The 21,206-nt window shown below is 43.3% G+C and overlaps 1 protein-coding gene across 18 annotated transcripts in view; it reads right to left on the reverse strand.

Moving 5' to 3' along the window:
• ralgps2 (Ral GEF with PH domain and SH3 binding motif 2) overlaps window positions 1-21,206 on the reverse strand; it is a 911,087-nt gene that overhangs the window by 369,885 nt on the left and 519,996 nt on the right. For all 18 annotated transcript variants that reach the window (XR_015077609.1, XR_015077608.1, XM_085982223.1 and 15 more), the window contains 3 exons: window positions 15,964-16,101; window positions 15,771-15,861; window positions 10,260-10,327 (listed from right to left, as the gene is read on the reverse strand). Coding sequence is in view for 16 of the 18 variants with exons in the window: in XM_085982223.1 (XP_085838349.1) it covers window positions 10,260-10,327; window positions 15,771-15,861; window positions 15,964-16,101 (297 nt within the window). In the remaining 2 variants the exon portion in view is untranslated. The remainder of the gene's footprint in view (window positions 1-10,259; window positions 10,328-15,770; window positions 15,862-15,963; window positions 16,102-21,206) is intronic.

Raw genomic sequence — 21,206 nt, forward strand, 5'->3', positions numbered from 1 at the left:
CCAACACCAGGTTGATCTATTATATTCTATCAGGGTGAATTTGTGTTTCTTTCTCATTTACAATACGTGAGGTCTGCCTGGACTGTCAATTTAGTGCAAGTGTGCTCCAGAACTATGGGAAGTTTTAAATTGTAAATTTGTCCATTCTAGGAAGTGCGCTGCCACGACACAAACACATGGAATTTGGAACTCCTAGTTGGGAGAAAAGGGAGCAACAGTGGGTAAAGAGAGGGAGAAAGGGTGGCGGAGGGCGTGACGGAGGGCAGAGGGCGTGGCGGAGGGCGGGTCGGGGGGCTGGAGGGGGTGACGGGGGGGCTGGAGGGGGTGACGGGGGGCTGGAGGGGGTGACGGGGGGCTGGAGGGGGTGGCGGGGGGCTGGAGGGGGTGACGGGGGGCTGGAGGGGGTGACGGGGGGCTGGAGGGGGTGACGGGGGGCTGGAGGGGGTGACGGGGGGCTGGAGGGGGTGACGGGGGGCTGGAGGGGGTGACGGGGGGCTGGAGGGGGTGACGGAGGGCTGGAGGGGGTGACGGAGGGCTGGAGGGGGTGACGGAGGGCTGGAGGGGGTGACGGAGGGCTGGAGGGGGTGACGGAGGGCGGAGGGGGTGACGGAGGGCGGAGGGGGTGACGGAGGGCGGAGGGGGTGACGGAGGGCGGAGGGGGTGACGGAGGGCGGAGGGGGTGACGGAGGGCGGAGGGGGTGACGGAGGGCGGAGGGGGTGACGGAGGGCGGAGGGGGTGACGGAGGGCGGAGGGGGTGACGGAGGGCGGAGGGGGTGACGGAGGGAGCGACGGAGGAAGGAGGGAGGACGGAGGGAGCGACGGAGGGAGTGACGGAGGGAGGAGGGAGTGACGGAGGAAGTGATGGAGGGCGGGAGGGAGGAAGGAAGGAGAGAGAGGGAAGGAGGAGGGAGAGAGGGGAGAGGAAGGAGGCACGGATCCATTAATCTGTTCTTGTTTCAAGCCGAAGTCCCAGAGGTGACATAGTGGTTAGCACTGTTGCCTCACAGCACCAGGGACCCGGGTTCGAATCCGGCCTCGGGCGACTGTCTGTGTGGAGTTTGCACATTCTCCCCGTGTTTGCGTGGGTTTCCTCCGGGTGCTCCGGTTTCCTCCCACAGTCCAAAGATGTGCGGGTTAGGTTGATTGGCTATGATAAATTGACACTTAGTATTAGGGGGATTAAATATGTGGGGTTACGGGGATAGGGTGGGATATGTGTTGGTGTAGGGGTTACGGGGATTGGGTGGGATATGTGTCGGTGCAGGCTCGATGGGCCGAAATGGCCTCTATCTGCACTGTGGGGTTTCTGTGAAGTTCTGTGAAGTGTACTAACTCACTGCACAACCAATTTCTCCTCTTACGTGAAATGGGTACATTAAATCTTGATACTTCAGACTAACCCTGCACCAGCAACACATGGTTGAAGTTCATAAAAAAAGAACTGTAGCATTGCCAAATTCCAAATCTGGAGTTTCTACACGTCAGGATTACATTACACCATCTTCTTGAAAAGCATTATAGTCATCACTAAATGAAAAAGACTTCAAATCTTTCATCATGTTCCTCAAGAAGTACTGAAGTGCAATGACTAATGAAATGTAGCTGACATTTTGCACACAAGAGTGTAAATTTTACTCTGAGTTCCTTTTCATTGACATGTTAGCAGTCTGAAAGCCAAGTTTTGAAGTTGTCAGTCCTTCATGGCATAGATTTGGTTAGACCTGACCAACATTACAGCTCGCTCTGACTCTGAATTTCATGAAATTGGCCTGGATTTTGCGTTGAGAATAACGGTGAGGCTAACAGTGCTCACCGTTATCATAGAGTAAATCGGACAGCAACTTCTGGCGTTAAACGTTGCAATCCCGAAGTTGCTGTCCGAGTTATCCTGCTCCTCCACAAGCTTCGCTATCCTTGCCGATAGACTTGGCATTAAAATCTATGCAACGGCGTGAAGTTTCGGTACTTACTCACTAGTTACCCACTGAACACACCAGAAAAAGTTAGGGCTGCTGCATTCAGGTGGAAGTGAATTTTTAACAGCATGATCAGTCCGAAGTATTGTCAAACAACCTCTCTGGCCCTGAAAATTTTAATTTACAAGTGTGGAGTCTTGTTCTTTCAGATTTTAGTTGTCGATTTAATTTTTTTTTTTTTTTTTTTTTTTAACTTTTTCTTTCTAAATGACATAAATCTAATTTATACTCTGCATGTCTCAATGAGGATTCTTCAACTGGATTAGTTGAAGAGCCACCCTGTTGCTATCCCTACTCAAACACACCAGATTCCCTGTAGAGGGCGCCGCGCTGGAAATGATCTCTCAATACAGTAAGTTGCTGCTCAAATGACACAAAAATCTGTGGGAAGCTATCAGCCTGATCAACGGCAAGCACCGTTCCTTCGCTGCTGACCACAAAATCCAGGCCAGTATGCTTTTAACATTTTTTGTGGGGGAATCCCCTGTAAATATTGCCACACATCTGGGACCCCCTCAAAATACTGAAACACTCCCAGTGACCCTCTTTTCCTAACTTCCAAAAAACGGTCGTCAGTTACCCATGGGAAAACAGGGTGGTTATTATAGAAAACACTTTATAATTAAGAACTTGCATTTGTAAAGCATCTCAACGTGTCTCAGAAACATCCCAAAGTGCTTCACATACAATTGCTTTAAACTGCATTGTCTTACATAGGTGATCATGGCAGCCATTTTTCACATATGAATATTCAACCAACTGTTTTGAGATAAATGACAAGTTGATGTGTTTTGGTGATGTTGTTTGAAGGAGGAATGATGGCCAAGACACTCGAATAAATCCTTGCTTTTTTTAAAAAGTATTTCTATGGAAGCTTTTAAGAATTCATAAAATCTAGCCCACCAGGATAGGTGGACAGGAACTTGGTTTAATATCTCACTGAGCAGCTCAGACAATGCAGAACTCCTTCAGTACTGCACTTAATTGTCAGCCTAGATTTTGTACTGAATCCCTAAAGTGGAGCTTGCACTCACAACCTTCTGACTCAAGAGTATAATCACAAGAAATAATATGCCTTTAAGTCAACAAATAGAAATATTCAGAACTGTGATGACAGATGAACAGAAGTCTGTGACTGTGGGGACCCCCTCACTAATCTCCTTGGAGTCAAGGACCAGAGTTTGAAAACCTATGGAAATCTACATAACACAATACATATGCATTGCTTGAATGGCTAACTGGCATAAGTTTAAACTAAACTATTGACTTTGAAGTCCTCATGAACATCCAAGCCAAATTACTATTTGGCTCCACAGACTGATGATAATAGCCTTTGATAGGACCAGTACTCAAAAAAAAAAAAAAAGACTGGTCTTTTACTAATTGAAAGCAAGAATCCACCACAGACTACAATGGAAAGAAGTTACACATTTGTTTAATTGTTTTGGCCAACTTTTTCATGGATTGCACCATCATGTTTACACTATGTTGTATTGGGTGTAGTGAACTTCAATATCTAACTCTACCGTCAGTCTTCAGTAAAGGTTCTTGCATTGCTTTGAAATATTCTATTCCAGATACATCAAAAACCTGCATCTCTCCTTCTTAGAAGGTTGCATAGATAGGGAAGCTCAATCAACAGAGTGTTAAAGATGCACCAGGTTCTAATACATACATAGAAGTTAAAACACAGAAACAAGCCACTGGGCCCGTGTTTGCATTCACCCACCATGCAAGCAAAAAGTTCTAATCATATTTGTCCAACCCTTTTTCCTTCATTCACCCCTATCCAATCTAATCTTGAATGATGACATAGTTTCTGCCTCAAGTAGTAACTCTGGAAGTGATCTTCCTGTGCTTTTATGAATTCCAGAGACTCTCAAATCTCTGTGTAAATAACTTGATTTTACTCTCTATTTTAAATCTCATATTTAATCTTGCATCTATGGCCCCTTGTTCTGGATCCCTCAGCTACTGGAAACAGTTTGCTTCTATCTACTTGAGGCTTCCAGTTTAATATTAAAACACTGTATCACGGTCCAAAGGAAGCATATTGTAATCAGCTGGAACCTATGGGAAGTGTTGTTCTCTGACGGAATGCATAGTAATCAACCCAATCTTTCAGCAAACAACCACACTCATCGACATATGTCAAGGACACGTGTTCAACTCCACCTGTCAACTCATGATCTTTGAAACCGTTATTAATTTTAATGCGCAAAGTCCTATATTGCAACATGCAAATTAAATATCACTATATATTAACAGGCGCTTTACGCAACAACCTAGCCACAGCAACCTAGAGAATTTCTCTTATGATACAGTAGGGCTGTCACCAAATATGTGACTAATCAGGAGAGTGATCGTTAATTTCATTTCTCCAGAACTGAGTATTTTCAAGTATGAGATATCGACAGTATGACTTAAGACTCAAATACACCAGAAATGGCATGAAGACTAGTTTGAATAAATGGTGTGATCATCCTGGCAGAAGTCCAACAGATTTTAATGACAAAATAAATGAGAGAAAATTAGCCTCCATTGTTAAGGCATTTTTATTATGGGTTGGCACATTTATTATATATTGGCACGGTGGCATAGTGGTTAGCACTGTTGCCTCACAGCGCCAGAGACCCGGGTTCGAATCCGGCCTCGGGTGACTGTCTGTGTGGAGTTTGCACATTCTCCCCGTGTTTGCGTGGGTTTCCTCCGGGTGCTCCGGTTTCCTCCCACAGTCCAAAGATGTGCGGGTTAGGTTGATTGGCTATGATAAATTGACCCTTAGTGTTCGGGGGATTAAATACGTGGGGTTATGGGGATAGGGTGGGATATGTGTTGGTGTGGGGGTTACGGGGATCGGATGGGATATGTGTCAGTGCAGGCTCGATGGGCCGAAATGGCCTCTATCTGCACTGTGGGGTTTCTGTGATTTCTGTGAATAACTGCCCGTTTTAAGCAGATTACTTCAATTACCATTTGTAGCAATAGCTGCCAGATTTGCTGTTGCATTCATTAACTCCTACCTCTAAAACCAACTTTTGCCTTTCAAGTAAGATTCTTCAAAGAACTAATCCAGTGTTAGGCCCTGTAACAGATTTAGCTCTCAAGTATTTAAACGTAAAATACATTCCTATATCTAATAATGCAAGGGAGAAAAAAAAAGTTAAAAGAACCTCACCATGAGGTTGCTTACCTTTTCGTCAATGTCCCCCGTAAGCCGCATTGCCTCCTGCATGACCTACCTCCCCCAATGTGTGGCCCATTCAAATTTTTGCGCATGCGCTGTACCTACAATATAAAAGCCGGTGAGCGGCCTGTGCGGGATCTTGCAGATGACTGGCGGCCGTGCAGCTTAGCGGGAACATTGCTTTTCGTAGAGGCTGGTAACTTAGGTTTGATTGGGCAGAGTCAACATGGATTTATGAAAGGAAAATTGTGTTTGACAAATCTAAGAGTTTTTTTGAGGTTGTAACCAGCAAGGTAGATAGGGAGGGGGGGGCGGGAATAGTGGATGTAGTGTATTTGGATTTTCAGAAAACATTCGATAAAGTGCCACACAAGGTTATTACACAAAATAAAGGCTCATGGGAATGGGGCATGGATTGAGGATTGGTTATCAGACAGAAAACAGAGAGTAGGAATAAATGGGCCATTTTCAGGTTGGCAGGCTGTAACTAGTGGTGTACCGGAAGGATCAGTGCTTGGGCCTCAGCTATTTACTTTCTATATCAATCACTTAGATGAGGGGACCGAGTGGAATGTATCCAAGTTTGCTTACGATACAAAGCTGGGTGGGAAAATAAGTTGTGAGGAGATTGCAAAGAGGCTGCAAAGGGATATAGACAGGTTAAGTGAGTGGGCAAGAACATGCAGATGAAATATAATGTGGAGGAATGTGAAGTTATCCACTGGTCGGAAAAATAGAAAAGCAGAATATTTATTGGGAAATGTTGGTATTCAGGATGGACCTGGGTGTCCTTGTACACGAATCACAGAAAATTAACATGCAGGTACAGCAAGCAATTAGGAAAGCAAATGGTATGTTATCCTTTTGTAAAGAAGGCTAAGAGTAAAGAAGTCTTACTGCAATTATATAGGGCCACACCTGAAGTACTGTGTACAGTTTCGGTCTCCTTAGCTAAGGAAGGATATACTTGCCTTAGTGGGAGTGCAACAAAGGTTCACCAGACTGATTCCTGGGATGGTGGGATTATCCTACGAGGAGAAATTGAGGAGACTAGGTCTATATTCCCCAGAGTTTAGAAGAATGAGAGGTGATCTAATTGAAACATACAAAATTCTTAGAGCTTGACAGGGTAGATGCTAGGAGGATGTTTCCCCTCACTGGGGAGTCTAGAACAAGGGGTCACAGTCTCAGAATAAGGGGTTGGCCATTTAGGGCTGAGATGAGGAGAAATTTCTGGACTCAAAGGGCTGTGAATCTTTCGAATTCTCTACCTCAGAGGGCTGTGGATGCTCAGTCATTGTGTATATTCAAGACAAATTCCTGAGGCATTGGGACCATTTCTGGGGAAGGTGGGACCTGTACACCTCAACAGAGCCGGGACCAATATTCTCGCAGGGAGGTTTGCTACTGTTGGGGAGGGTTTAAACTAGCTTGGCAGGGGGATGGGCACCAGCATATAGGAGTAGAAAAGAGGAATAAGGTGCATAAAAGAGTGAGTGTGTTGGATAGTACTAGAGAAGAAAGTAATACTAGAGTCAGAAGTAGTACCATATTAGATAGAAGCAGACTAAGAAAGACTACGAAAAATTCAAAAATGGGTTTGGAATGCATGTCCGTAAACGCACAAATGTGGTGAATAAGGTAGGTGAGCTACAAGCTCAATTAGCCATGCTGCAATATCGGAAACATGGCTTAAAAACGGTGAGGACTGGGCACTTAATATTCAAGGGTACAAGGTGTTCAGAAAAGACAGGGAAGGAAGATAGGGAGGTGGGGTGGCTGATTAAGGAAGACATTGTAGTGTTGGAAAGGGAGGATGTTCTTGAGGGGACAAGGACAGAATCCATTTGGTTAGAGCTAAGGAGCAAAAAGGGTACGATCACACTATTGCGGGTATTCTACAGGCCTCCAAATAGTGAGAGGGAGGTGGAGGAGCAAATCTGCAGAGAAATCGCAAAGATATGCAAGAGCTATAGAGTGGTGATATTGGGGGACTTTAATTACCCAAATATCAATTGGGATAATGCTAGGGTAAAGGGAAAGGAGGGGGAGGAATTTCTGAAATGTGTTCAGGAGAATTTCCTTGACCAGTATGTTCTTGGCCCAAGTAGGAAGGAGCCTGTCATGAATCTTATCATGACACATGAAGTAACACTGGGCGGCCAGCTGGTGGCACCGTCCAAGGAGTATAAATACTCGGGCGTGGGCCCAGCTTGCTCAGGATGTTTCTGTAACCAGGAACTAGTGATTGTAACTAGAAATCTCATGGTTTTGAAGCAGTTGATTAAAGCCTTGGTTTTTACTCAAACCAAGCGCTCAGTAGTCTTTTTACATCAGAGACATTGCTGGATCTGGTGTTGGGGAGTGAGGTGGGCCAGGTCGACCAAGTGTCTGTGGGAGAACAATTGGGTACGAGTGATCATCACATCATAAGATTTAGATTAGCAATGGAGAGGAGCAAGGAACAATCGAGAGTGGAACTTCTAAACTGGAATAGGACTAACTTCAATGGGATGCGAAAGGATCTAGCGAGGGTAAAATGGAACCAAAGACTGACAGGAAAAACTGTAATGGAACAATGGGTGATCTTTAAGGAGGAGATGTTCCAAGTACAGGCTAGGTACGTTCCAACAAGAGGGAAGGGTAAGAAAACCAAAGTAAGGGCTCCTTGGATGACGAAGGAGATAGAGAAGATGATGAAACAAAAAAAAGAGAGGGTGTATGATGAATGTCAGGTGAATTCTTCAAGGGAAAACCAGACCAAAAACAGTAAGTCGAGAGGGGAAGTGAAGATGTAAATAAGATTGGTAAAGAGAGAATATGAGAGTAGTATGGCGGTTAACATAAAAGGGAACCCAAAAATCTTCTACCAGCATGCAAACAGTAAACGGGAAGTAAGAAGCGGGGTGGGGCCTATTAGGGACAAAGAAGGTGATATATGATTAGAGGCGCAGGGCAAGGCTAGAATACTCAATGAATACTTCGTATCGGTGTTTACTAAGGAGGTGGATGCTGACAATATATCGGTAGAAGTGATGGAAGGGGTGAAAATTGATAGACAGGATGTACTAGAAAAACTGGGCATGTTTAGAGTGGATAAGTTGCCTGGTCCAGATGGCTGGTAAGGGAATTGGGGGAGGAGTTGGTGGAAGGGCTTGCCATAATTTTCTAATCATCCAGGGGAGGTGCCTGAGGATTGGAAAGTGGCGAATGTGACATCATTGTTCAGGAAAGGGTGCAAGGACAATCCTAGTAACTACAGGCTGGTCAGTTTAACATCAGTGGTGAGTAAAGTTTTAGAAACAATAATCAAGGAAAAAAATTAACAGGCACTTGGAGAGGTTTAAGCTAATTAAGGCGAGTCAACACAGATTTGTAAAAGGCAGATCGTATCTGACTAGTCTAACTGAATTTTTTGATGAAGTAACAGGGAGGATTGATGAAGGGAATGCAATGGATGTTGTCTACATGGATTTTAGGAAGGTGTCTGAGAAAGTACCACACAGAAGGCTGGTTAACAAAATTGAGGCTCATGGAATAGGTGGGTCAGTGGCAACTTGGACAAGGAATTGGCTTAAGGATAGAAAACAGCGAGTTGTGGTAAATGGCTGTTTTTCAGACTGGAGGACGGTAGACAGTGGTGTTCCCTTTGGGTCAGTGCTGGAACCACTGCTTTAAATGACCTGGATATTGGAATACAGAGTAGAATTTCTAAATTTGCAGACGACACCAAACTTGGGGGTGTGGCAAACAGTGAGGATGATATCAATCGACTGCAACAGGACATACAAAGGATAGCAGAATGGGCAGACAAGTAGCAGATGGAATTTAATAGAGAAGTGTGAGGTGATGCATTTTGGCAGAAGGAACAGGGAGAGGCAATATACACTTAAGGGCACAGCTCTAAAGAGTGTGCAGGGATAGAGGGACCTGGGAGTTAATGTGCATAGGTCCCTGAAGGTGGTGGGACATATTGAGAGAGTGGTTAACAAAGCATATGGGATCTTGGGCTTCATAAATAGAGGTATGAGTACAAAAGTAGAGAAGTTATGCTGAACCTTTATAAAGCGCTGGTTAGGCCACAACTGGAGCATTGCATCCAGTTCTGGTCGCCATACTTTAGGAAGTATGTGAAGGCCCTTCAAAGGGTGCAGAGGAGATTTACCAGAATGGTTCCGGGGATGGGGAATCTTAGCTACAAGGACAGGTTGGAGAAACTGGATTTGTTTTCATTAGGGCAAAGGAGGTTGAGGGGTGATTTGATAGAGGTGTACAAGATTATGACAGGTTTGGATAGGCTAGACGGGGAAAGGCTGTTCCCACTAGTTGATGGTACAAGGACTAGGGGACACGGATTTAAGGTTTTGGGCAAGAGATACAGGGGGGAAGTGAGGAAAAACGTTTTTGTGCAGCGAGTGGTGAGGACCTGGAACTCGCTGCCAACGGAAGTGGAGACACTCAATGTTTTCAAGGGGAGACTGGATATGCACTTGAGGGAAATAAGCTTGCAGGGCTATGGGGATAGAGCGGGGGAATGGGACTGACTGGATTGCTCTGCAGAGAGCTGGCACAGATGCGATGGACTGAATGGCCTCCTTCTGTGCCGTTATGACTATGACAGAGATCGATAGATGTTTGGATATTCAGAGACTCAAGGGACATGGGGATAGTGTGGGAAGGTGAAGTTGGGTTAGAAGATCAACCATGACCTTACTGAATGGGCCGAATGGCCTACTCCTGCTCCTATTTCTTATGTTCATTATGTTTGGTTCCCGAGGCTAGGTGCTGACACAGGACACTGAGTGACAAAATGTTACATTTCCCTGACCTGCCTCAGAAGATCCAAAGAATGATTGCAGCTCCAATCAGGAGCCCAACACCTCATGGTGAGTTTTCAGAGATAATTATTATATTGTACTTGCATATGTTTTACAGACACACAGTGGAGGATAAGATTTGGTCTTATCCTGGCACAATGCTGTAAACAGCCTTGGAATCTGAAATTAACCATCTACTATTAGAGTCTTTATTACACCAGATGCAATGTGCTGAAAAGGCCAAGTTATTTAGTGCATGAGTACAACAATTCACTTACCTGCAAGATCCTCCCTTGAGGCAGTGGACTGTGGTGTGCTGGTGCCAGGCTCAATTCTTAATGACAGTCTGTAGGACAAAGGTGCGATGGGTAAGGTAGTAGGAAGAAAATGGAGGCAAAGGTTTAAAGGTGCGACTTCTATCTATTATCTGTCTATAATTTGACTACTGTTACTTTTAGATACCAGTGTGCAGTCTCAACATCCAAAAGGTATGCAGCATTTTCAGTATATCTTTACAACTATTGTGAACAATGGCACAGAAGCACAGGTTAAGATCTGCCCTACTGAGGACAGGACTCGGATGTCCTTTATCAACAAGGATATCAATAACTCACATTACATACAGATGGATAACGCTGTTACACTGCAAAACTTCCAATTATTATAATTTTAGCAGGAAATAAATTTATCTCAGCACAAAGAAAATTAATTATAACCTAGAGAGGTAAAGTAAGAATTGAACATACTACTGCAATGAGCTGATTCCAGTGTATTCATCATGTTTAAGCTTGTGACTTGCCAAGCCCACTTCTCTTATAGAGGAGATGGGGTGAAGACTTACACCTCATCACTCTTGTGGTTTTAATCATCAAGTGCTTAACAGAATTATTTTAACACTGCCTTTCAAAAGTCCAGCTGGCACTTCATTTGTTACGAACTTTGAGATAGAGTGTACAAAATTGGTTAAGTAAAAAAAAAGTACACAATCAGTCTGTTAAAAAGTCTGTTGATGGCAAGATTCCATTGCACCCACCAATAAAGAGTGATTACACATTGAGAAAGTGTCCTTGTCTTAAGTCACTTGAATGCATCCAATTCTCTGAAATGGATGGATGCAGGCTTCCACAGGGATGCCTTGTAAATATTGTTTATGGAAAATATGAGTGGTGAAGACAAAATACCGGTTTACAATTTACTTGACTTAACGCTTAACTGAAGTTCCCTTTACCAATTTAAATGAAACACAAAACAAACTCGTCAAACACACCAAATATACATAGTAAATTCTATCTTAATTACTTTTCTTGCCATCAGCCTGACATGCATGAAAATCCATTTTTGTTTAAAAATCTCCGAGGTAAGCAATTGAGAAATCTACACTTAAAAGTTTTGTTTGCCTGATACGGATCGCAAATTCTCTCCTTGTAAGGGCACATCCCGCTTAGTTGTCCAGAGAACTTAGGCACAGGTTGGCAAAGCTAAGGCTTTGGGGAGCTTCAAGTGGGGCACAGGGGTATGCATGGAGCTTAAACAGTTAAAATTGGGAAGCCTAACAGAATAAACCACTGGGAAGCCTCCTGGCTGCTTGATCACCCTATTTCTTCGGGCACTGGCTTACAAGGTTATCTGGAGCTGAGTGAGAAGAATTCCATTCCCCAATGACAGGTCTACTCTTCCAGGTTCCATTCGTGTGCCAGGCTCAACAGTCAATCATCAACAATGCCCTGGAGTACTTCAGAACTGAATGCTATGGATGTTGAATTACCAAGTCTGGTACAATGGTTTGACTTGGTTCTGAACCTTCATCACCAGGTTTGTTATTTTTAATCCACCTGGACCCAAAGAGATGCCCCTTAGTCCCAAACCAAAAAGCAGAAGCATCAGTTGTTCATTTGTGCAGCTTTGAGCTCTCATCAGGTGGACTTACTATACTAAGTACTCCTCATGAGCATAAAATGTGAGTTTTATCCTCCTGACTGTAGCATTGACACTCATCATACACATGCCAAGCACCTTGATATTCTTGACATTCAAATCCAGTGTCACAAAGCAGACGTGCACATCACAACTGCTTAATCTAGGTCCTCAAGTGACAGCCATGAGTAAAGAGGTGTGACATTGGGAGGCAGACATCCCCTCCAGAATACCCATCGACAGGTCAGTGCATGCTGAAGCCCTCCCATCCTGCAGCCTTTTTGTCTCAGTCATTTCGCAACTTGGTCCTGGCTCTCACAGATAGTCCAGCAGAAACTCTTGTCTCCACAGCAGAGTTATAAATAAAGGAGAACTATGCAAACTCAATCTTCATGATTTTCTACTTGTCTTTAAAAAAAAAATGTTTGCAACATTATACTGTTGTCTGCAGAATTTATATATCTGGATGAATTACGATACGTACAAAGTAATAAGGCATTCACAGATACTTGCAAAACAGGAGTAGAGATAGCTACGAAAAGTATGTACAGGCCAGGTAGCGATCACTTTCTGGCAGGTCACGGTCAGGGGTATGGGCATTGACTGGGCAATGAGCGCAACTGTCAGAAAAGTAGCCTGAGGTTTTTAAAAAAAAAGTGTTCGAGTAGGTAGAGGAGAGCTGATATTTCCCCATCCGTCTGTCAGTCTCAATTCTTCCTGGGTCAATGGCGGGGGATTGGGTGTTGAGAGCGTATCTGAATTAAGTTCTAATCCTCTTCTTTTAACATGGCACAAAAATGACACTGCAGTCCACAAATGATTAAACATTCAGGTTCTCTCTAAAACACTGTTCAGATCACCACTTAAATTTTTAATCTATTTATGGTCTGCAGTGTCAGGAATCCAAAGTATGGCCATTTCAGTAAGGCTTGACAAGTATAGCTCTTAAATTAGATAACAAGGACGCTGAAGAGAACACGAGATCACTCTGCTCTTCCCCACTCATAAACTGCAGCTCAGTCTCTACACGAAACTGAATATTGTGCCAAACAAGGAGGAGAAAAACCACCTGGAACACTCTCCCTTCAACAGTTTTGCAGCAGTCTGGGGTCACCTGCAAATGTATTTTTCTAGCTCCACTGTATAAAGGGCTTCATTCTGAGCTATATTTGCATTTTTGACTGCTGGAGGTAGAGACTGAACAGTAGCAAGAAATTTGAACACAAAAACAAGCTTTAGGTTTCACTGGGTCAGAAAGAGAACTAGGGGGCGGAAGACAAAGAAACTTTGTATGTGGAGACTTAACTGTGCTCAAGGAATGAAGAGACTATACCCTAAGTAGGTAATCTACCATTTTTCCTTATATGTTGAAGCACATATATGTGACAGAGACAGCTGAACAAATGGTCTCAATCTTAGTGACAAAGAAGTCCATGAGTTCTTCACACTTGGCGGTGTGGGTGGAAGGGGAAGCAGACAGAGTACCGTCTTTCAGATGAGACGTTAAACTCTCAGGTGGACAAAAAAGATTCCATGGCATTATTTCAAAGAGCAGGAAAGTTCTTCCCAGTGCCCTGGCCAATCGTCCCTTGACCAACATTAGTAAAACAAATTATCTGTTCATTATCATATTACTGTCTGTAGAGCTTGCTGTGTGCAAATTGGCTGCTTTGTTTTCTACATTACAACAGTGACTACACTTCAAAAGTACTTCATTGGCTGTAAACGCTTTGGGATATCCTGAGGATGTGAAAGGCACTAAATAAAGCAAGTTCTTACATTATTTTCTGTGCTGTAATTTCTGATTAGGTATTGGTCAACAAAGTGGAACTGGTTCCAACATTTGCCAGGGGTCTCTAAACTGCAAAGGAAATAAACTGCATAACCCAATTTACTATTCGCTGCATAGTGAGGGGTTCTGTTTCCTATGGGAATGAACATTACCAGGACTAAGAAGTGTCTTTTGTTCCACAGAACACTGAAGCTCTGTAGACTTGGTTATAATGCAACAATTAATTGATGGTTGAAGACTTTCTGCACTATTATTTGCTGAGATGAAAGAAACACAGGTTTAGTTTTTGGAAGAAGTGAGATAGGGTGCAGCCAACATCAAATAATTCTGCAATTCTCCAAGCTGAGGTAAGAGCAAGTGCAAGACTCAGATGGATTAAATTTGGCACAAGGTATTCAAGGTTAAAATGGATCTGACAATTTATCAAGCACAGGATTCACATGAACATTACTTATTCAACGAACAGTTTGATTTTCTAAATGTCCTTAAGTGTGGATACCAATAAGTTTTACCTCAGCGTTCATAGTTTGTTGAGTTTGGGTCAGAGGAAAATTAAACAAACCTGAATTTTCCCAACTCCATTCTCGTGAAGGTACAATGTAGATTGGGGGGAGGAAAGAAGATCAGAACTTCAAAAAAAAAGTGAACGTAGACAATCTACTAAGTCCAAGACACAATCATTTTTGTGTCACAATTTTCGGCGATGTTCCAACTCAACTAGGAGATGATACAATAATAGTATTGATCAAAAGGTTATGGGTGTATTTTGAGAATTTGTCTTGGGTCTCAGCAAAGATCCCGTTTATTTTGGCCACTAAAAAATGTCATTGCCTTAGCAAATTGTACCAATCCTGCCATATGCCAACTAATATCTTGCTGGTCTGAGGTGATGGATGCAAAGCCTTTCTTCAGTTAGGTTCTGGGAGGAATTTCTTGAGTCAAATTACCGTTCCAGGCATCTGTAGGAAATGTGTGGGATAATTTACTGACTAAAATCAACACCCCATGATCCTAAACTCCATTAAGTGTAACTGCAGCAGAGTTTAGAGTTCAGTATAGTGTGGGCTATTGCTAAACAATGCAAACAAAATATGTGAGCATTAATCACTACAAACATTGCCAATATCAAAGCTGATCGATGGCATCACCAGAACCTGAATGTAATTTGATCAGAAAAAAAATCTCCTGAAGTGGTGGGCTTCAAGTACAAATGACAACAGAAACGCTATATAGCCAATTAAGTACTTTTGAAGTGTAGTCACTGTTCTAATGTAGGAAACATGGCAGACACTTTGCGCACAGCAAGCTCCCACAGACAGCAATAAGATAAATGACCAGATCATCTGTTTTAGGTGTTGGTTGAGGGATAAATGTTGAGGAGAACTCCCATGCTCGTCTTTGAATAATGCTGTGGGATCTTTTATGGCCACCTGCGAGCAGCAGGGACCTCGGTTTAACGTCTCATCCGAAAGACGGCACCCCCGAAACTGCAGCATTCCTTCAGGTACTGGACAGAAGTGCCAGCCTAGATTAACTGCTCAAGTCTCTGGAGTGGGGCTTGAATCTATAACCTTCTGATTCGGAGGCGAGAGTGCTACAAACTGAGTCAAGGCTGACACCTTGTTTGTGCCAAGAAAAAAAGTCTGAAGTGTGGAAAAGCATCCCATTTAGATTGCATGAAGCTTTCAAAGGCATTGCCACCTAGGTGTTTTTTTCTCTGTAGGGTGGCAAAATTTATGAATCAGGAAAAATGAATGTGCTACTGGAAGCTATGGAGCTTGACAATGTTAAGAGGATAAATGGCCGTAAGTGTAGTTAGGGGATGTGTGTGCATTGGATAATGTTGGCTGCTTTAGTTGGATTTAATGCTTCAGTGTTCAATTTCTACCCTACTCAAGAGAAATTTGAGCAATAAAGACTTTTACAGAAGACTACAGGGTAGAGTCAGGAAGGTTTGTTTTAAAATGGAATAACAATTCTGTTTTTGTTTGAAAAGATTCAAATCATATTTAACACGAGAAGCACCATCACATGTAACTGTAGTAAGAACTTATGGTAAAAGCACAAATATAAGGAAACCTACTTGTAATTGTCATCTTCAACAAATTTCTGAAGTTCTTCAATATATCTCACTGAATTCAGGTATTTCTGAACATGAGGCAGCAGAGGGATATCTAAAATAAACAAAATGCATCAAAGAGGGGGAAAAAAAATCAAACCTTCTTTAGTTAGGGAATTAAAATTAATCAATGGCGGAATATGCTCAATTAACTCACCATAATCACAGGACTGCTGAAGATCTGAAATGATTCTCAAAATATTGTTCATTAGGTTCGATCTTTGTTCGCTCTCAATGATACTGTGCGTGGATGGGTAGGCCGAGTCAATGTACGTCAAGTCGGACAAATAAATGCCTGTAAAACACAAAGGTAAAAAAAAGCATGATGAACTGCAAATTGTGCAAGCCTCAAAAAAAAATGTTGAAAAATTTGGGGAAATGATTCACACAGCAATTAAAACATTACACTTCAAAATAGACTTGTGGGTGTCACTGTACATTGTAAGCCTTATTCAGTACTTATTTTTCAACACACAAATGCTCGCACCCAGCAGCCGATAGCACGAAGTCAAACCTTTTACCAAAATAGATAAAGTTCTATTGATCCATTGAATCAATGTTTTTAAGATATGGGAGGGGCTGGTGTCTAGTTTTGCACACTTTGTACAAAAATAATAACTTGCAGGACAACGGAGTATTACAGTTTAAACTCTTTTATGAAGCATCAGGTCTGTGACCTCAACCATACAGCACAGTGGGGACAAGATGGAGTTAGGACCCCTAGCCCTGGGTCTTCAAAACAATAGCAGTCCTTACAGATGCCTGCAGGCCAATGACAACTCAGCATGTGATCACGTGAATATAATAAGTATTCCTTACAGATGCCTGCAGGCCAATGATAATTCAATATGCAAATGTTACATCCCCTTTCTTTTAAAAGTAAAATGTTATGCATTACTTTTAAACCTTTCTTCTACATAATGTTCTCGGTAGCATAAACATTTAAGTAAACTCAGCATTTAACTAGCGCTGAAAATATCTCAACGTTTCAATAACGATGTACAGTTTTTTTTTAGGGCAGCGCTCCGCCTACACCCTTTGACAGTTCACAAGTCAAGGATAACTCCAGGCTTGACCTCTCGTCCCGACCCTGTGTGGTATGGAACTGAGCATGCTCCTGAATCAGTCAACAAATCAAGTTCAGGTAAGTATGATGTGTTTTGTGCATTGCTCTGTTCATCACACTCTGTTGAACTGATCCTCTCGTCAGAATGACGGTGTTGTTCCTTGGTGTTCAGGAGGTGCCTGCGATTGCGGCGGTACACTTGTCCTTCTGGGGTGCGGACATGATATGATCGCTCAGTGTCAGCTGGCTGGATGACAACTGCTGGCTTCCAGTAGTCATGCTCCTGGATTCCGACGGATTCTCCATTGTGCAGTGGCGGCAGTAGTCTAGCTGACCTGTCATAGTATCTCTTTTGGTGTTGCTGTCTCTGTACACGTTTTGCATGCACTTGCTTGCAGCTGACGACCTCTGGCTGCAGCTGCTGGTTGGTGCTTGGAAGGATTGAGCGAAGTATGCGTCTCATCAACAGCTGTACTGGTGACTTGAAGTTGTCAACTGGAGTGTTGCAGTACTCAAGGAGACTGATGTAGGGGTCTCTTTTGTCTGCTTTGGCTTTGTCCATGAGTGCTTTTGCAATCTGGACAGTTTTTTCAGCAAGGCCATTACTTTGAGGGTAATGTGGGCTTGATGTGACATGTGTGAAATCCCATGCCTTGGCAAACGACTCGAACTCTTTTGATTTGTATTGGGGGCCATTGTCTGAGACGAAAGTCTCTACCATGCCATGCCTGGCAAAGGCTGCCTTTAGCTTGTGGATCACAGCTGCAGATTTGGTGCTGTGAAGCTTGTCCAGTTCAAAAAATCTGCTGTAGTAATCAACAGTCACTATGTAGTCCTCGTTGTTCCATGTGAACAGATCCGTTGCCACGACCTGCTAGGGCCTGTCTGGGATACGGTGAGGTATCATGGGCTCTTTGACATTTGATGGGCGACGTTCTAGACAAATGGAACATTTTCCGACAATGTCCTCAACGTGTTTGCACATTCCAGGACAAAACATAATGTCATGTGCTCTTTGTTTGCATTTTTCCATGCCCATATGTCCAGCATGAATTTTCGTCAACATCTCTTCTCTGAGGCTGGTAGGAATGATGCTTTTCTCTCCTTTGAAGACGATTCCGTTGATTTGTGACAGTTCGTCTCTGGTTCCAGAATTCAGATATGCTCGGAGGGCATTTCCTCCTTTCCTCAGGCCATCCTTCATGTATGACTTTGCTCAGCAGTGTGAGTTGTGCATCTTTCTCTGTTCCTGCTCGGATCTCCTTCAGTTTTGAGTCACTCACAGGTAAGCTGTTGTACACCATGTGCACCTGCACATCCATGCCTTCACTGAGGCTGCTGTCCTGGTAGCTAAGAGACTTTCTGGAGAGCGTGTCTGTGACAGGAATGTCTTTGCCTGGACGGTGAATGATTGTGAAGTCGTACTTCTGTAGCTGAAGGATCATTCTCTGTAGTCTTGGTGGGGCTGCGGCTAGTGGTTTCCTCATGATTGACTCGAGGGGCTTGTGGTCGGATTCCACAATGACTTGTCGGCCATAGACGTACTGGTGGAAACGCTTACATCCAAACAGAATTGCATATAGCTCTTTCTCGATTTGAGCATAGTTGATTTCACCGAGAGAGATCTGGAAGCGTAGCCGATGGGCTTTCCTTCTTGCAGTAATACTGCGCCTAGTCTGTACTTTGACGCGTCCACTTGTAGTCTGAGCTTTTTGTTGGGGTCGAAGTAGGCAAGAACTGGTCCTGGTTCTCTGGTGATTAGGTCTTTCATTTTCTGGAATGCTGCGTCATGTTGTTTGTCCCACAGGAACTCATTGGATTGTTTGAGCAACTGACGCATGGGTGCGTTGATTTCGGAGAGGCTCGGGGCAAACTTGGCTAAGTAGTTAACCATGTCTAGTACTGTCTCTAGCTCTGCGCGGTTCTTCGGCGGCTCCATCTTCTTGATGGCGGAGATTTTCTCTGGATCCGGCTTAATGCCATCAGTTGAGAGGCAATGCCCGAAATAACTGATCTCGGTGGATCCGAATATGCTTTTCTCGGGGTTGAGCCAGATACCTTTTGACACAATCAATAAACAGTTCCTCTGCATTTGGCTCTCTATCTGGCATTTGGCTGTCACTCACTGTGTGTACTGTTTTTCCAAAAACAGTCCTGCAAACTTTAGCAAAGTGGTTCCGTTTACCACATGGCCTTCCTTTGGCAGGGCAGTACTCCTTTTCTCCATGCCAGTTGTTTCCACAATATCCACAGTTTTTGAAGCGTTTTATGTCTGTGTCGCCCATTTTTAGAACTCTCTCTGTTCTTTCTGTTCTGAAACACGCTCTCTGGGCGGTGTTCTTTGGTGGTGCATGCACTGTCTGTTCACTCGAGCTGCTCGTGGCACCGGTTATGGTTTTCAACTGTGCTTGGGCTATCTCGTGCGATCTAGCTATGTCCATAGCTTTGTCCAGCGTTAGCCCGGACCCAACATTCAAAAGTTTCTCTCTCACTTTACTTTAGCTGAATGTATTCCAAACACGATGCGGTCTCTGGCCATCTCATCTTTATCTTCTGCATATTCACAGTCTTTTACCAGTAGTTTTAACTCAGTCACGAACTGTTCAAACGACTCACTAGCTCCTTGTACTTTCTCCTGAAACTTGTACCTAGCAAATATCGTATTTGTCTTGGGCATCACATATGCTTCAAAACGGTCAAAATAACTTTTCAGTACCTTTGCTTCATCTGCGGTGAGCGACCATGTGTTAAAAATGTCTCTCCCTTTTTCTCCGATCCACAGGAGTAGGTAGCTGCATCTTTCTTCCTCCCCTTTGCTTTTCAACGGACCCGAGAATATCAACTGCATGTGTTGCTTGAACTTGCACCATTCTCTATGTAAGTTCAAAGATTCCCAATTCGTTCGAGGTAAGGGAGCTCCAACGATGTCCATTTCAAATCCCTGTTCTGACACCATATCTTGTTTTGCACACTTTGTACAAAAATAATAACTTGCAGGACAACGGAGTATTACAGTTTAAACTCTTTTATGAAGCATCAGGTCTGTGATCTCAATCATACAGCAGTGGGGACAAGATGGAGTTAGGACCCCTAGCCCTGGGACTTCAAAACAATAGCAGTCCTTACAGATGCCTGCAGGCCAATGACAACTCAGCATGTGATCGCATGTGAATATAATAGGTATTCCTTACAAATGCCTGCGGGCCAATGATAATTCAATATGCAAATGTTACAGCTGGCGGGGCCACATTTATTTCCCATCCAGAGGTGGTAGTGGGCAGCCTTCTGGAAGAATCGTTTGTACAACTGAGTAGCTTGCTAGGCTACTTCAGAGGACATTAAGTGCCAAACAAGTAGCATGACCGGGTAGGCGTGCCAAGTTCATTTCTCTGAAGGAAGGACACTAGTGAACCAGTTTGGCTGTTAAGACAATCCGACAGATTTTGTAGTAATTTTTTTCTGCTGCCAGCCCACAAATTACCTCATTTACTGAATTTATTTTCACAACTAGCCATGGTGGAATCTGAACACATGACTGGGTTACGAGTCCAGTTCCATAACCAATTCTGAAAGTTTTGGCACAATGGGATGTGGGTTCATGTCTGCAATTTGTAATCTTATCCATTCCACAGCAGAGAAATGCAGTGAAGACTGGTTCCCCAAAGAGAAGGCGAATAAAGCCATTCTCAGATTGCTTTCACTCACTTCTGGTTACAAAGTGACATGTGAGGTGGGAGTAAGAATCTGACTTGCCAATAGATGGCATGTGGGATTGGAAGGCCAAGTTGAAGCAGCAGAAAATATAATTCAAAAGAGTCTCATTCTCATCAAATTAATTGTATTAAAGGTTAAATTCAATGCAAATACACTGAAGTATTTTCAGGTTGCACAGTTTTCACAACGATAAGGCTTCTCTGCAATTTTCAGACAATCCTTGTCAGAGCCGCACAAAATGATCAATAAAACCAACAAAAGACAAGATTTTTTGGAATACCTTTTTCCATTCTTTCCCTGACTCCAAAATGGTTACCTGCCAGAATCTAAAATGGTGATGCATGAAAGCACAGAATCACACCATGGCATCCCAGCGTCAGTTTTGCTGACCATGTAGCTGGCTGTGGCCTATCTTCAGATGACTCGAACAGAACTAAGCCTGGAACCCTGGACTTTTTTGTTGATTCAAGATACAACACAGTAACTTAACAACTCAGAGAGCACACTTGGTTAATGTACACTGTACAGTCCAGAGGAAGTAACAATAAAATCATCAACCACAGTTGTTTGACAAGTACTGTGCAAATAATTAATTTTACCTACTATTGCACTGGTGATTG

This window comes from Somniosus microcephalus, chromosome 3, assembly GCF_052327205.1.
Source record: "Somniosus microcephalus isolate GS21.2 chromosome 3, FLI_Smic_1.0, whole genome shotgun sequence".
NCBI lineage: Eukaryota > Metazoa > Chordata > Chondrichthyes > Squaliformes > Somniosidae > Somniosus > Somniosus microcephalus.